The 15,734-nt window shown below is 52.5% G+C and overlaps 1 protein-coding gene across 15 annotated transcripts; it reads right to left on the reverse strand.

Annotated features, from left to right (window-relative positions):
- Positions 1 to 4,522: 4,522 nt before the first annotated feature.
- On the reverse strand, positions 4,523 to 14,577 carry LOC141732923 (von Willebrand factor A domain-containing protein 5A-like). Of its 15 annotated transcripts, none has more exons than XM_074562518.1 (19): positions 14,331 to 14,463; positions 13,361 to 13,487; positions 13,182 to 13,260; positions 12,593 to 12,840; positions 12,265 to 12,487; positions 11,766 to 11,908; positions 11,497 to 11,611; positions 10,937 to 11,064; positions 10,576 to 10,664; positions 9,992 to 10,136; positions 9,588 to 9,667; positions 8,377 to 8,488; positions 7,879 to 8,043; positions 7,651 to 7,754; positions 7,115 to 7,296; positions 6,732 to 6,935; positions 6,003 to 6,226; positions 5,668 to 5,794; positions 4,523 to 5,463 (listed from the first exon to the last, which is right to left on the reverse strand). In XM_074562518.1, exons 2-19 carry the CDS (start codon positions 13,466 to 13,468, stop codon positions 5,384 to 5,386), a joined length of 2,556 nt encoding a protein of 851 aa, XP_074418619.1. In that variant the 5' UTR covers positions 13,469 to 13,487; positions 14,331 to 14,463; the 3' UTR covers positions 4,523 to 5,383. The 15 variants fall into 15 exon arrangements, with proteins under 15 accessions (XP_074418619.1, XP_074418618.1, XP_074418617.1 ...); XM_074562517.1 differs by having other exon boundaries at positions 11,497 to 11,626; XM_074562516.1 differs by having other exon boundaries at positions 12,265 to 12,514.
- Between the last annotated feature and the right edge of the window lie 1,157 nt (positions 14,578 to 15,734).

Here is a 15,734-nt window from a genome sequence, read left to right on the forward strand (position 1 = left end):
CTGGCAGGTTCTGGCTCTAGGCAGTCACACAGGAACTTTTCTTTCCTTAGCTGAATAGGCTGGTTTTGAAAGAAAGGTGTTAAACACCCAGAAGGAAGACACAAATTTGGAAACAGATGTGGTTGTTTTGCAAATGCTAAGCAAACAAGAACAGTAAATGTTAATGACTGTAAAAAAAACCAACACAAAAAAACCAACAAAAAAACCCAAACCCAAACCAAACAACTGAACAAAAAAAAACCAAACCAAACCAAAAAGAACAGGTGAGATGAACAAGTTTTAGCACCTGAACTGTGAACTTCTACGTGGGGGAGGGTGAAATCTTCTCCAAGTATCTTTTTCCTTTTCTAACCCCTTGTTCTCATGTCTAGCTCATTTTTCATGGCTAACCCCAAACAGCCAGCACAATCCCTAAACCTGCCATTCTGAGCACACCCCCGGAGCAGCAGTCTGTACGAGCCTGCCGGATTAATGTACAGCAGAAAAAGGGATATTCTACTTTGTAATAAGTAAGCTTGGCTACTTTATTAATGCATGCCTTACTAATGACTGTATCCTTGAAGAAGATCTGAAAGGCTGATAAAGAAGGACTAAAGGCTGATAAAAACAAAACATCGTAGCCCAGGAGGTGCTGAAAGCCAAATAATTGCAAAAAAACCATAAAGTCAGCAAAAGTTAGCTTTAACTAAGGGAAAGGTGGCAGGGGGAGATCTCCAACTCAATTGGAGATGAACAGGCTTACCCCCCACTGTACTGGAGCACGTGCATATCAATTAAAGGGCACTGTAACTTTAAATGAAAGCAAGGAATAATACTAACCAATTGAAATTGTTAAAATAAGGTACTAACCAATAATCATAACTAAAGGCATGTACTTCTGTGTTTTGATTCATATAAATGTACTGAAGATTTTGTGAACAGGTACGCTAGCTTTGTGGAATACCACCTAGTGCCCATCTCTGCGCAAATAAACTATAATAAAATACCTTTGGTCTCTGTGTACGTTGGCGTCTTGCACGGCACTTCTTGGGACAAGAAGATAGCTGAAACTGCTGATTTTCACGATGCACATGCCTGATTGCCCCCAGTAGCCTTCTAGGTGGTCTTTCTTGGTATCTCATGCAGAAAGACTATAGTTCTTGTGTATATAGTTCCCACATGCAAGAATGTTCTTTTTACCTCAAAGGAATAAAGCAAAAACATTTTGTTCCACTACCTTTTAGTGAAGACTCATGTTTCTGAAAGGAATTCTTCTCTCTCCCTGCCTGCCTTTCTAAAATTGTTCTGACAGCCAGACACCTCCAGAGATATACCTGCTACGTAATGTATTCCCTCCACATCATCCCTACAGTTTTGAGGAGAAATAAAGAGTGTTTTGTAGCCAGTGATGCACAGCTAGGGTGCACTCTCAGGGCAGGCCACCGTGTTCCTGACAGCTTTTCTCAAGGATTGCTTGACCTCTCCATTCCTCAGGCTTACAGTGGATTGACCAGGGGTGGGAAGATGGTATAGAAAAAGGAGAAGGTTTTGTTCAGGTTACTCAGTGGAGGTGTCCCAGGCAGCAAAGAGACAGTAAGAAGTGTCCCTTAGAAAATGTTGACCACAGGGATGTGTGAGAAGGCTTTCAGTTCTCACACATGGTATAAAAGGCCTTCTGCCTCCCCTTACTTGATGAGATCCTCAGGATGGAATCTGTAATGCAGACATAGGATGCCAGAGGGAATAAAAATAGCAAGACCGCATCTGGGATGGACATTATAGCAGCCTGGTGTCACTACAGGAGAGCTCCAGCAAAGAGATCAAATCACAGACGTTGTGACGTCAATTGTCAATTGGGTTGGGGCCACAAAACTTCAATAGGCTTGAGAAGTATGTGATGATTGTGGAACTAGTCGTTCCTCCATGCCACAAGCCAACTGCCAGCTGGAAAAACGCCTTCCAGTTCACCATTCTTGTATAGAACATGAGGTGACATACGGCCAGGTACTGTTCGTAGGACATGGTGGTCAGCAGGTAACACTTGGAGACTACAAGAGATTCAAAGAAATAGAGCTGAGCCATAGCAGTCCTGAGCAGAGGTGGTGCAACAGTCAGGAAGCTGGCCAGCAGCCTAGGAAGATCGATGGAAGCGTAGCAGATCTCCAAGCTGGACAAATTCTCCACTGGGCTGGGGAGATGCTGGTGTGTTGCCACCAGCACAACAATGAAGATGTTCCCAAGCACAGTCTCTGTTGTTCCCATTCCCTTTCTCCATGCAGGTCTTGTGGAACTCAGCAGGTTGGTAGCTCTCGGGGATCTGAGAGTGCTTGTCCAAAGGCATCTGAAAGTGCCTGCATAACTATAACACTGTACTGCTAATAGTGACCATGGCTGTGTGGCTGACTGCTTGATAGGTATCCACTGCCAATTGTTAGAGTCAATCATATCACAGTTATATTGTAGTCACATACTGGCAAATTTAAAGAGACATAACTGACATAAATGCGCCTGCTATTGCTGTGATTATCATAACCACAGGCCACAGCCTAGGTAAGGTATTACAGATCTCTCCACGTGTACTTCCTATAGTCACAGTTTCTTCCCTCACTGGCTCATGCCGCTCTATGCTTTCCTCCCCAATAACAGAGGAAAACACACAACTGATGTCATATCATATCAGATGCCTTTTTTCCTGTCAGGAGAAGAATTGGCACCGCGGGTGCTGAGTACCTCTGGGCTCCCAGCTGTGGTTTTAGGGCTCTGTGTTCTGTTGCCATTAAGAGGCTGCTGAGTGCATAGAGTGGGGAGTGGGGAAGGAGCAGCATCTAGTGTGTGCTTGTGGTAAATACCCATTACAAACCTGCGTGCATGCTCAGGGAAAGCCCATGCTTGAGGAACAGAACCCTCTGCCCAGAGTGCATCCTAGGGTTTTCCCAATTTCCCAAGATTGTGGGTAAGCACAATGATGTCCCCGCTTATTTGCTCCCCATGGCTTTTGAGCCTTTAGAGGGAGATGGAGATGCTGAAGGAAAGCAGCTAAGGGTCCATAGAAATTCTGGGATGGGTGGGCTGCTCAAAAAGTGATGCACCCAAACTCGAATGCACCCTTCTCTGAGGCTGGGATGAATTGTGTCTGGAGATGTTAATGACAAGTGCAATTAGGAGAGGTTCCCCCGCTGAACACTGTGAATGAAGAGTGTGATGGTGCCTGTGAATGAGGACTCAGGTCTGGGTGTCACCTGTTCTGCCCCATATCGCTTACCTACCTATTCTCTCTGAAAGCCCTTACCTCGCAGGAAGGCCAACAGAAAGTTTAGCTTTTTCACTCTTCCTTCCATAGATGGAGCTCTGGACCTGAAGCACCTGAATGCCATATCCTGGTGTTATGGAAATAATCGGTGTCCTGGAGGGTGCCTCCTATGGGATTTCAGGGAGGGAGCACTGCACAAGTGTATCCCTGTGGAGGATGAAAGCTCTGAGTGGGTGCAAACTGTTTCAACACCTCAGGCAATGGCTGTCCCTCCCCAGACCTCCAAAGCATTTCAGCCTGCTGTGAGAAAAAGAGAAACTGAGGTGGGGCAACAAGCACAGCCTTTTCCAAACTGATGCAGCAGAGCCTGGTGAGGCTCCGAAAAGGGGATTCAGCTCACATTCTGCAGAAGACTAAAGTAGGATTGACTCCTTCAGAATTAGGCGGCCGTGGCTGACTGAGGTTGCCTTTTCAGCCTCTGCCAGTGGTCAATGGGGAGAAAGAAGCAGAGTCTGGTATTCCCTCCAGGCCATGGAGACCAAGTTCGATCAACCCTTGGAAGTATCTTGGAGGGAAGAAGCCAAAACCTGTCCCTGGGTCAACAATGCATTTGTTGGTGGCTGAAGTAAGCTGAGCTACCAGTACTTCCTCACAGCCATGATTCATCTCTCCAAAATGGGAGGTCCCCAATGCCCTTCTTTCCTCCTTCTGCACCCCAAGAAGTGTGGCAGGGACATTCCTCTCAGCCCCATCCCATTTGCATCTCTGGGGAAGGTGACTCCTCTGTCTCCCCACTGACGCCCAGGGAAGGAGGGGGTTGCCAATGCACTCAGACATTAGCGCTGTGTCTGCTCCAGATAGCAGAGATGAAGCTTAAAGGGAGAACAGCATTTATCTTCAGAGTCGCATGCTCCAATGGAGTTAAAAAGTTAAAGCTAAAACCAAGTTGGACATTAATCACCTGACAACTTTTCTGTTACAGCTAGGATAAGTTAGATATCAGTCATCGATCTGCTGGGCAAATGTTGCTACAGCCGGTACCTCTAAGAGCAAGCTGAAATAAGTTCAAGCCAAAAGGAGTCTAGAAAAAGCCTGGCATGTCCTTAACTCTTGTCTTGCTAACCTAGAACAGATCTATGTTCTTCCAAGAGCAATGGCAGTCCCTTATTCACTGTATTACAATACACAGCTCTCTGGGAAGCGACCTTTCGTGCCCCTCCTGGTGACTTATAGACGGCCCCTGGAAGGAAGGATCATAGACCCGACTGAAATAAAGACTATGTTGCACCTTTTGGCTTAGGGAAGATTCACTGTTTATTGGAAAATGAATCAGAGACTTTGCCAACACGGCATGAGACCCATGAATTAAGGGTGCTGGGGCAGGAGGTGGTACATTTCATGACTGGTTTGCTAATCAAAACCTCCTGCTGTTCCACCTCCAACATACTACTAGTTTTCAAATCAATCTCGCCCCACATGAGTTCTCTTGGACATTGTGATGGGCTGGGACTGATGCGGATGAGAGTTTTACTTCCAAAATGATTGTTTTACATGGCAACGCAGATACGGGAGTTCCTGACACAGCCTGACCTTATGGGGTAAAGGGAAGAGTTCGGTGAGTGGGGTGCAGCAGGAGTCCTTCATTGGGAGCCACTGCCGTTGACACCTCTAAACACTCTTCTGGTGTGCACAGCAGTCTCTCGTCAGGACAGAAACCATAGAATCATATAATAATTTGCATTGGAAAAGACCCTGCAGACCATCAAGTCCAATTGTTAACCTAACACTACCAAAACCACCACTAAACCATCTCCCTAAGCACCACCTTTGTGGAGGCCAGTAGCCCATTTTGCCAAAGCCAAATGCAGGAAGCGCAACCACTGGAGAATGTGATGCTTCCTTCCCACTCCCACCTCCATCCAAACCAAACACGCTGGAGGCTCTGAACTAGAGGCTTTCTCTTGAGGAGTTCGGCATGCTACAGGTTCAGCCCAACTGGTATAAGACATAAGCAGTGAGAATTCATCTGTAATGTAAGATCGCAGCTGGTAGCAATAGTGGTATCCCAGCATGGTAGGTGAATTTAGGCTATACTTTCTGGCCCTTTTTATCTCTGCAGGTGCTGCTGATCTGTAGCACAGGCACGTGTTGAGCTCAGAGCCTGAAAACACTTGGCTTCACGCTGCTCCCAAGGAGGGTGTTGGCTGTCTCCAGGCACTTGTCCAGCTGAGACACTGCAGTCAGAGAGAGACAGGCACACTAGGGAAGTTAGGCAGGAGGGAGACTCCACAAATGGAAAGGAGAATGGAGACACAGGACTCCTTCACCTGCCCCCAGGAAATTGTGGTCCTGCAAAGGGGTGAGGCAGGTCCCACTGGAGAGAGAATGGAGGAGGCTGTTCTGTGGGGATCAGCAGGAGAAGGATCATCAAGACTCACCAGCTTGGCTGCACAGCCAGGTCACAGCCTTGGCCTCCAGCAGCTCACAGAGGTCTTGGTAATACTCGTCATGTCTGTGTAGCCACGTCACAGCCATCACTGTGGCCCAGATGCTTGGCTCCATGACCTGTAGTAGAACAACAACTGAGACTAGCACGCAGTGCTGAGCATCCTCCCTGCCCCCTCACTGCTTCCCACCCCTTCCTTTGTGGCTTCTGGTTTCTGATCCCTTCATTCCTCTCTGTCTGCCCTTTGGATGCCAGTGTTGCCACCAGCCAATGGGCTCCCACTGCTCCAGGATGACATGCTGCCACCGTAAGAGGTTCTCCCCTTACCTCATCAGGCATCTTTCCCTTGATTTCATCCTCATCAACTTCTAGCACAGAGGCCAGTCCTGAGCTGAGGGCCCAGGAGCCATCTGCATTCTGCAGGGCCACCAGCTCCTGACACTTGGCAGCGGCTTCAGGGCACCATCGCCACAAAGTTGAAGAGCACAAACCAAATTCCATGGGATCCACATACTTGAGAGAAGAAAAAAGTGGTGGTGGTGGTTTACATGCTGTGGGAGGAGATGTGAACAGCAAGGTTGGGAGAATGACAGGAATCTGACCTCTCTCTACTCCCCTGTGCAATAATAATGCTCCAGAACATTATCTCTGCTCTTCTTTAGGCAGCTACCTGCAGTCTAAGCTCCTTCCTGTACGTCCCCAGAGCAGACCCATCCACAGCTCTTTCTGGACACCCCTAACTCATCTCCAACCTCGGTCATTGCCTATTCTCCTGTCATTCCTTCCAAGCCATGTCCCAGGACCTCCCTTGATACTCTCCCAAAACATTTTATCCAAACGTGTATTTATGATCCAGCACCATCCCTGCCCCATCCCTGGGTGTCCTTGAGCTGGGTCTGATATTTGCTGAAGGACTTGCAGGTTTAAGGGTAACTAAGGGAAGGGGTAAAGGCAAAATTCATTGGTTTCCATGCCATGGGCAAGACATGGCAGCATAACCCTTCTATAAGATATTAGGTTATCCCGACATCTCCCATGTGGGTCAAGGCCCCATACCTTTTGAGCAAGCTCTCCTCTGGGGCAGGGCAGCAATGTCATGGGTAAGTTGACGGAGGGCAAGCCATGATGCACGCACCGCTGTCAGCCAGCCAGGTGGGACCCAGATGCTCTTAGGATAGCAGGAAGAGATCCTGGAGCCACGAAGTTCAACGATCTGGCAGGGGATGAGTGACTGGCGGGGTGGCAACAGTGCCAGGGGCCCTTTGAGAGCAAAGAGGGCAAGGGGCTGAATTAAACAGATGGGAAAGAAGCACCTGGTGGTGACGGGGCCTACCCCGCAAGACTGGGGGTGCCCTGTGGCTGGGGTTCCAGATCCAGTGGAATGAAAACATCCCATGGAGCTGCCCCACCAGCTCTTTCCCAGAAATGTCTTTCCTTACTTTGGTACCAGGTGACCCTCTGTGGTGTGCGAACCCCCACATAGCTGGTAAAGGGGCAGATGATCCCTGAAGTGAGGCTGATCTCAACTGCACGATGTCTTGGTTCCTCCCCTGACCCACTCACAGACTCTGGCAACAACCTCTTCATCAAGCACCTCGCAGCCAGACGATGCCCAGCCAGCCTGGGGACAGAATGGGGTGAGCCTGACCACCTGGCTTATCTTCATGTTAGGAGAAGGTGGACAGAGAGAGAGCCTGGACACCTGAATTCTTTCCCTTCAGGGCTGAGGATGGACAGAGGGGAAACCTGGACGCCTGGGTCCTTGTCTGTCTGAAAGTGATGCCCAGGTTTCTGGGTCCTACCACTGTGGGGTCAAATCAGGGAAGGGAGGCATGCTTGGACACCTGGGTTCTCTGCCAGTTTGGGATTGTGTGTGGAAGGTGGGAATGCGTAATCTATCTGGGCTCCTCCTCAGCTGGAGTCAATGTTAGCAATGTGGGGGATGCATGCATCTTCCCTTAGGACGGGCTCTCACCGGCCATCTCCCTGTGGGCACAGGGGGAATTCAATGGTGTAAGTGACATCTTGGCCATCCAGGCTGTACTGCAAGGTCATGACCCCTTTGGCCACTGTTGTATCCTGTGAACACATGGGAAGCTACTGGAGGTTACTGGGGACACAAGATGGTTACTGGGGGATATTGGAAAGTTACTGAAAGATTACTGGGAGGCTACTGGAAGGTAACTGTAGGCCCAGCTCTCACCTGTGCCTGTCCATGGATCTGGGCATAGAGGAGGTTGTGTTGACCCTGGAAGATGGATTGAGGAGTGCCCCCCAGCACCTCAACCTCCAGGCCGCGGGGCAGGGTCCAGCTCAGAGAGACTCCCTCAGCTGCTGGCTTGAGGGCCTGCTTCAGGCACTTCAGCACCTGGCGACAGAGGGCAGGACACCACAGTTGGCAGCTCCACCAGGGTTCAGCCCATGTCCCCCGATGCTGGGGGTCTCTGGGGGACAGTGGAATGTGTGGGGTGACCTGTGCCAGCTGGGTTCCCTGGGTGCAGTGATGTCTGTGGGTTGTAGTGGGGTAGAAGCCTGGGCACCTGGGTTCTCAGTGTGGGTAGAGTCAGGGAAAGTGAGTGCCTGGGGTCCTGGGGCAGCTGGGTCTTGACTACTGTGTGTGGGCAGTGCAGGTGCTGGGGTACTTGGAAGTCAGTGTGCCTGTGGAATAGAGGGGGACCTGCCAGGACTCCTGGGTTCCTACCACAAGGCTCCTACTGCTGTCAGAGGAGACGTAGGCAGCTTCACCCCCTGTCTCCTTGGCCAGGGCCATAGCCAGGGCAGCGCTGTCCTCAGAGAAGCAGAAGGAGAAACACCTATGGGGGAAGCAGGGAAAGGTGTCAGAAATGAGAGCCAGAGGTGGGCGCAAGGATGTGGAGTAGAGCTGGAGGACACAGGCTGGAGTTAAAGCTGGAAGAACAAAGTTGGGTTGCAGAACAAGGGGGCAGGAGGAAGAGCAGGGAGTGAGGGCCTGGGGTTGGAGCTGGGGTTAGACAGGGAGCTGGCAGAGGAGAGCTGGGACTTGGGGCAGAGCTGGGGTGAGTCTAGTGGGGCTGAGAGAGAGCTTAGGGACACATCAGGGTGTACAAGCCCTGCGCCTCAGTCTCCCTGCTCACTCTGTGAAAGGTGCCTTGGTTGTGGGAGTAGTACGCAAAGACTGCCACATGGGAGCTTGGCACTGGAGAGCTGTGCTGGGTGGGAAGGGTCTTTGGGACACTGGAGGCACCCAAGGACTGGGACAGGCACTAGTGAACAGGGACCCTCATCAGGGATCATAGAATCATTTAGGTTGGAAAAGACCCTTGGGATCATCGAGTCCAACCATCAACTCCACTCTACAAAGTTCTCCCCTACATCATATCCCTTAACACCACATCTAAACGAGTCTTAAACACATTCGGGGATGGTGACTCCACCACCTCCCTGGGCAGCCTATTCCAATGTCTGACCACTCTCTCTGTGAAGAATTTTTTCCTAATGTCCAGTCTAAACCTACCCTGTTGCAGCTTGAAGCCATTCCCTCTTGTTCTATCGCTAATTACCTGTGAGAAGAGACCAGCACTAACCTCTCGACAATGTCCTTTCAAGTAGTTGTAGAGAGCGATGAGGTCTACCCTCAGCCTCCTCTTCCTCAAACTAAACAGTCCCAGCTCCTTCAATCTCTCCTCATTAGATTTATTCTCCAGGCCCTTCACCAGCTTCGTTGCCCTCCTCTGCACTCGCTCCAGCACCTCGATATCTCTCTCATATTGAGGTGCCCAGAACCGGACACATTACTCAACGTGTGGCCTCACCAATGCTGAGTACAGGGGGACAATCACCTCCCTACTTCTGCTGGTCACGAAGCATGGAAGGGATGGAAATGACTGGGCAAGCAAAGGATGACTGGAGGACTGGGGAGCGAGTCTCCATTACCGGTGGCTGTTGCGGTGACGGCAGACCTCAGCTGCAATGGCTTCCACATCAGGGGGTAGCCCAGCCATAAAGATGAAGAGCTGAGAGACAGGGGACATGAGTGGTGGGGGTCTGGCACAGTGACCCCCAAATGGGGAGAGCAGGCCCCTGAAATGGAGAGAGGGGTCCAGCAGAGAGACCCTCTGTAGAGAGAGTACCCTAGGGAGAGATATCCACTCAGGGGCAGAAACCCCCAAAGATACAGACCCACCTCTCCATTCCCCCCTCCCCGACCCACAGTACCATCCTTGTTCCCTTGTGACCACCGTGTACTTTGGGTGGTTCCTTCCACCCACACTCCTGTGTCCTCTCTCTCTCCCCTTGGACACCTGCCCCTCCACCCCTCCATGCCCCTGTACCCAGACCTGTCGTGGATGGCGGTGGGGACGAGGGGTATTGTAGACTGAGCGGAGGGTTTCCAGCAGATTGGAGTCACCCAGACTGGAGCCGGTGGAGGGGATGCGCCGCATGGCCTCGGTCAGGTTGTCCTGAGTATATTCGACACTTTGCCTGCAGGGGACAGAGCATGTTTGGAGAGCACATTGCTCTGTGCTGGCCCTAGTGCTCCTGAGACCCTGTCCCATAGCACTTCCCACAGCTATGCCCTAAGGTCCTCTGCAAGTCCCCGCCCCGTAGTAGTTCTTCCAGAGACCTGGCTTCGTAGTTCCTACAAGTCTCTTCTCAGCAGAAGCCCAAGAGGTGCTGTCCCATAATGCCACAAAGAGGACAACCCCAGAATCCAGCCCTGCCCTCCCGCAGCTAGTCGAGCCCTCCTGCACCCAGCCTTGCCTTATACCATCCAGCATCAGAACATGCACCCGTGCCCTCCAGCATCTAACCCTTCCTCATAGCACCCATTCCAGCACCTGACCATGCCCCACAGTATCCAGCCCTACCCACAGCACCCAATCCAGCACCATAGCACCCAGCCTGTGCCATGTTTGCTTACGAGTAGATGCCCACAGAGGTTTCTTCATAGCAGTAGATGTTGAAGTAGCAGCCCAGGGGCAGGCTTTTGAGAAGGAAGAGCAGGGAGTCCTGTGGAAAGACACAGCAGGCAGGTCTTGGGAGGCACTTGTAAGGAGTACAGGTGCCTTGGCCCATAGCCTGGTCCTCTTAAAGCCTCTGGTCTCTCCTGGGTGACCCAAGCCAGTGCCCTGAACTCTGCTGGTCACACAAGTTATTTCAGGCCCTTTTCAGGCCCCACCAATCCCCCCTCATGCCTCTGTCCCTGCATAAACACCTGCCCTGGCCCGCTCCCCCTCAGCCTGCTCCTCCACCCCATCCTGGTCCCTGCTCTGAGGAGGTACCTGTGCATGCTCGAGGAATGTGGTGTTCAGGAGGAAGATGAACTCTCCAGACTGGCGCTGCCCAGGCACTGCCTCAGGGATGCTGGGTGCCAGCGTCACCAACACCATGGGGTCACCAAGGAGGGAGCCTGGAGGAGGCATGGGGTGGGATGAAGGCTAGATAAGGACCTCCCTCCTCCTTCTGGTACTGATTCTCATTGTGCTTTGGGCTTCCACCATCCCAGAGCCTGTGGTGCCCTACACTGGTACCTCAATACCCTACTGCACTGTCCACCAATTGCACAGCCCAGTGCCTCATGTATTCCAATCCAGTGTCTCCAATACAGCTACCCAGTGAGACCTAACATAGAACCTCACATGTGCATCCTGCTATAGCTGATAGCTCACCACAGTGTCCCCAGCACCCCACCCTGGAGCACCAGGACCCAAACTATGCCATCTGAATGCCCACTATTCCCATCCCAGTGTCCAACGATACCTCGCCTCCTAGTGTCACCCTGTGCCCCAGTGCCTGCTGCAACCCAGAGGTGCCTCCATGTTTCCTCCCCAGCTGTACTCACCTGGAGGGGCCTCAGGGTCTCCCTTCTCCACCACAGCACTGACTGCAGTGGGGTCTCCATAATATACCAGCAGCTCCAAATCATGATGACATTGGGGGCTGCCAGCCAGTGAGACCTGAAGAAGGGGTGCCTGGTAATACACAGGAGGAGGGGACCAGAGCCAGCATTTGGCCGGGAGCACAGGCCCTGACACCAGTGCATCCCCTTTTTCTCAGTGAAGACACCCTTCCCCAGCTCCCCCTGGGATCCTGGCACGCAGGAGGACATACCTGTGCAGTGCTGTGGTCCTGGGCAGTGTAGATCAAAGGGGTGAGGGCAAAGTTGGCCTGGACATCGACCACTCCACGGGGTGACTGTAGGCTAGCGGTGAGCAGCAGGCTGTAGTGCAGCTTGCTAGTGCGACAATTCCAGACTGCAAGGAGAAACATGGCCCGGGGTAGCACAAAGGCTCTCCCTGTGTGGGTGCGCGCAGCAGGATTTTGCACCCCTATTTAGGACATGTGGAGAGAATTGGGGGCTGTCAATAAGGTGTATGGAGGGGTCCAAGAGTCTGTTTATGGGAAATGTGTGTGGGAGGTGTGGATCCCCACATGGGGCACAAGGAAGAATATGTGAATCTGTTCAGGGGCTGCATGGGGAACCAATATGGGTCCCCCTGTGGGTGCCAAGGGAAGTTGCATCAAGTCTGTTCATAAAGTACACGGGGACCCTGTGATCCTTCTGTGGGGTGTGTGACTGGGAGGGCAGGTTCCTTGTGGGGTCACTCACCATAGAGTGTTCCGTAGGGATTCAGTGTGGGTGACAGCACAAAACGGGCTGCTCCATCTGGCTCCCGTGGCAGCTCTTGGACGTAGCGCAAGGTCACGACCACCTCCCTGCCAGGGGACAGGGTGCCCAGGAAGCAGGCAAATGCCTCGCCTGGATACTCAGACTGATCCCGAAGGTATTCCAGATTCTCCCAGCCCCCTGTAGCCTCGTGCGGCTGCTGGACCTGGGAGGGACAGGGAGGGACAGAAAGCTGATCACCAGGCAGGCCATGGGCTGCTCATCCCATGCCCCTGTGGTGGTTCGCCCATTCATCCCTGGATGCTGGTACCTCATCTTGCAGCACAGCGTGGACCTTGGCGTCCTCACTGCGGGCCTGGAAGGAGTAGATGGCCATGTGAGGGCCCAGGGGGAAGACGAAGAGGACTTCCGTGGAGGTCTGACTCTTATTCTGGTAGATAAGTTCGGCAGCCACATCAGCCACATAATCCTGGATAGCAACATCTACAACAGCACTGCACAGAGATACTGGGTACAGGGGTACGCGGAGCCACTTCCCCAGGAAAAAGGATCCTGTTGCTGTTGGGAGAGATGCAACCTGTCCATCAGCACACATGAATGACACAAGGAGGTGATTGGGGCTGCTTCAACTATGTGGCTGTTCCCACTCTGAAAACCAAGACTAGGTGACCAACATTACTGAGGGTCTATTGTGAGCCTACCAGCAAACAGTGTCTGCCCTCCACTCCCCTTTTTCCCTTTTTCCCCATATCTCTGGTCCCCACCCATTTCCTGTAGAGTTCTTGACCATTCTCATCCTTGTTTCATCCTATAGCTGCCTACAGTCCTCCTTTTTTTGTCCCCCCTTGGGAGCATTCCCATCACCAAAATGTCCCTCAGCTGTCTGATCCCCAGCTCACTGTCATGGGCGTAGGATTTTCCTAGAAGTCCAAAGCTCTGATGCCACATTTCTGGAGACCTGCAGACAAGAAGGTTCTTCTGTAAGAGGAGAGATCCACAGAAACCATGTCAGCCCCTCATTGGTGAAGATTCCTTGTCATTTCCTGTCCTACACACGTAGCTGGAAGCCCCAACCCACCATGTATAGCCAAAGCAAACCCAGGGGTCCAGAATCCCTGTTCATGAGCACTGGGTTGTCACCAGGAGTATCTCTGCATTGAAGAGGTCTGGACTCCACCCCCAGCATGGGAGAATCTTGAAGAGAACTAAGGAATAGCAAGGGAAGACAGAGGGAAGAAGGTGTGAAAGCAAGAGTGCATGGATGGAAGGAAGGAAGGAAGGAAGGAAGGAAGGAAGGAAGGAAGGAAGGAAGGAAGGAAGGAAGGAAGGAAGGAAGGGAGGGACTGAATTGGGATGAACAATACATGGCTCTCCATCCATGGCTGGACGGACAGACTGGCAGACAAGGTCCATTTTGGGAAAGATGGATGGGCAGTGAGACATCAGAATTTTTGTTGAAATGGATAGATGGAGAGGCAGAGGGGTCCGTTTCAGAAGAGATGAGCAGGTACCCATCACTAACAGTATTGTGTCAATGTAGCTGCACAGGAGACCGCACACATGAGGATATGTTGATGGAGTAGCTTGTGAGGGCAGGTTGAAAGTCTAGGTAATAAGAGGAACATGATGGAGAGAGAAATGAGGCCAGGACATGATTGCAGAGCAAATCCCAGAAAGGCATGAGGGGGAGGGTGTAGTTCAAGTCATATCTGGCTGTCTTCCAGCCAAGTGCCAGGAGGTGAAAGGGACCACCCTCCACTCCAGACCCATCCACATAGATCTCTCTGGTTCAGACGCATTTGCCTCAATTTCCCCCCTTCTCACTCTGGGGTGACAGGGTGGGGAGCACCAGAAAAATCCCCACCCCACCATTGTGCTGACAGGGTGGTCAGACAGAGCAACTAGGGTGTACGTCCTTGGGGGAGTAGGGGTGAGGGATGGAGAGAGGGATGGATTGAATAGGAGCGAGCTCTCCTCAGCGCACAGGGACAATGAACAGAGAATAAGGCCAGAATAACAAAACGAAGCACAAACAAGCAGACACTCACCAGAATCAAGGCCAGAGTCAGCAGGGACGGACTGACGATCAGACGGATGGAGGGAGAGATGGAAGAGGAAGGGGGAGAGAGGGTAAGGGGCAGACGAACGAGATATGGGAACAGAGGGGGGAGGGCTGCAGAGACAGAGAGAGATGCTCGGTCTGGCAGGAAGATGCAGGGCTACGCAAGGAGGAGGGATGGCTGTGATGGAGAGAGAGGCGGAGGGGCAGGCGGACAGACAGACGTCCGGGAAGGCGGGGAGGCAGGGGCAGGGGGGCGGAGACACTGGGATCGGCACTGGGATCGCTGCAAACCTCCTCCCCGGCACCGGGGCGACTGGTTCCCTTGGGGGCTGTGGGGGCAGCGGACACCGCCGGGAGGCTGTGGGATGGAGAGGGGACAGCCCCGGTGGAGGGAATCTGACCGGGGTCCCTGGACCCCTCACTCCGCCTCGGAAGCCAAAGTGGCGAGTGGGCGGGAGCGCGGCAAGAGCTGCTGCAGCGGCGGGAGCACCCGCGCCCCCGCCCCGCCCGCGCCCGAGCGCAGGATGCTCCGGGCACAGCCGAGGAAGGGGCTGCAGAGGCCCCTGCAGGCCTGCTCCTGGCCAAAGGGGCTCTGCCCAGCCCTTCCGCTCTGCCCTCACACCCGGTGCAATGGGCCGCAGCTGCCAAGGGGGCTCTGCAACCAGGGCGGTGTCTTCTGGGTGGCTGAGGAGGTGGCACTCGTCCCACCAGGAACCTGTCCCCTTGCCAGGCCTGCAGCACCGACTGCAGATTTGGAGACTGGGCTCAGGGCCATACGCTGAATAATGCTAGGCCGTTAATTGGGCGGTCGATTGCAAAGAAGCAAACCCAACATACTGGCCAGCTGAGGAATGGGGAGAGTTTGCACACCAGCTCAGGCTTATATACCTACTTTTGACATGGGTGTGTCCTCTCATCTGCTGTATTGGGAAGCTCCATCTCCATTCTCCGTGCAGGAGCCAGCCCCATGCACATGCCTCCCTGGCAGCCAGCCCCTGGTTGGGACAACCCACCTCATCGGGGCACCAAGACACTCGAAGGGCCAAATTGCACTGGACTTCAGATGTGTTGCTCCCAGAGCACATCCTGGCTGTTTCTCACTGGGAGAGTGCAGTAAGATGAAAAACTTGTGGGCTGAGATAAAGACAGTTTAATAAAGCAAAAGGAAAGGTTGTACACAGAAGCAAAGGAAAAAAAAGGAAAAAAATATTTATTCTCTCCTTCCTATCAGCAGGCGATGTCCAGCCCCTTCCCGGGAAGCAGGAGCTCAGTACACATACTGGTTTCTTCGGAAGACAAACAACGTCATAACGAATGCGCCCCTTTCCTCCTCCTTTGTCTTAGGTTTGATTGCTTAGCATGATGTCATACAGCATAGAATATCTCTTTG

This window comes from Larus michahellis, chromosome 18, assembly GCF_964199755.1.
Source record: "Larus michahellis chromosome 18, bLarMic1.1, whole genome shotgun sequence".
Classification (NCBI taxonomy): Eukaryota; Metazoa; Chordata; class Aves; order Charadriiformes; family Laridae; genus Larus; species Larus michahellis.

Coding starts and splice junctions, on each gene's coding strand:
- LOC141732923 (XM_074562514.1), bottom strand. CDS start 13,468: ATGCTGGGGGTGGAGTCCAGACCTCTTCAATGCAGAGATACTCCTGGT. Junction 11,627..11,765: donor AGGACCACAGCACTGCACAG/GTATGTCCTCCT, acceptor GTGTATTACCAG/GCACCCCTTCTTCAGGTCTC. Junction 5,464..5,667: donor CTGGCTGTGCAGCCAAGCTG/GTGAGTCTTGAT, acceptor CTCTGACTGCAG/TGTCTCAGCTGGACAAGTGC.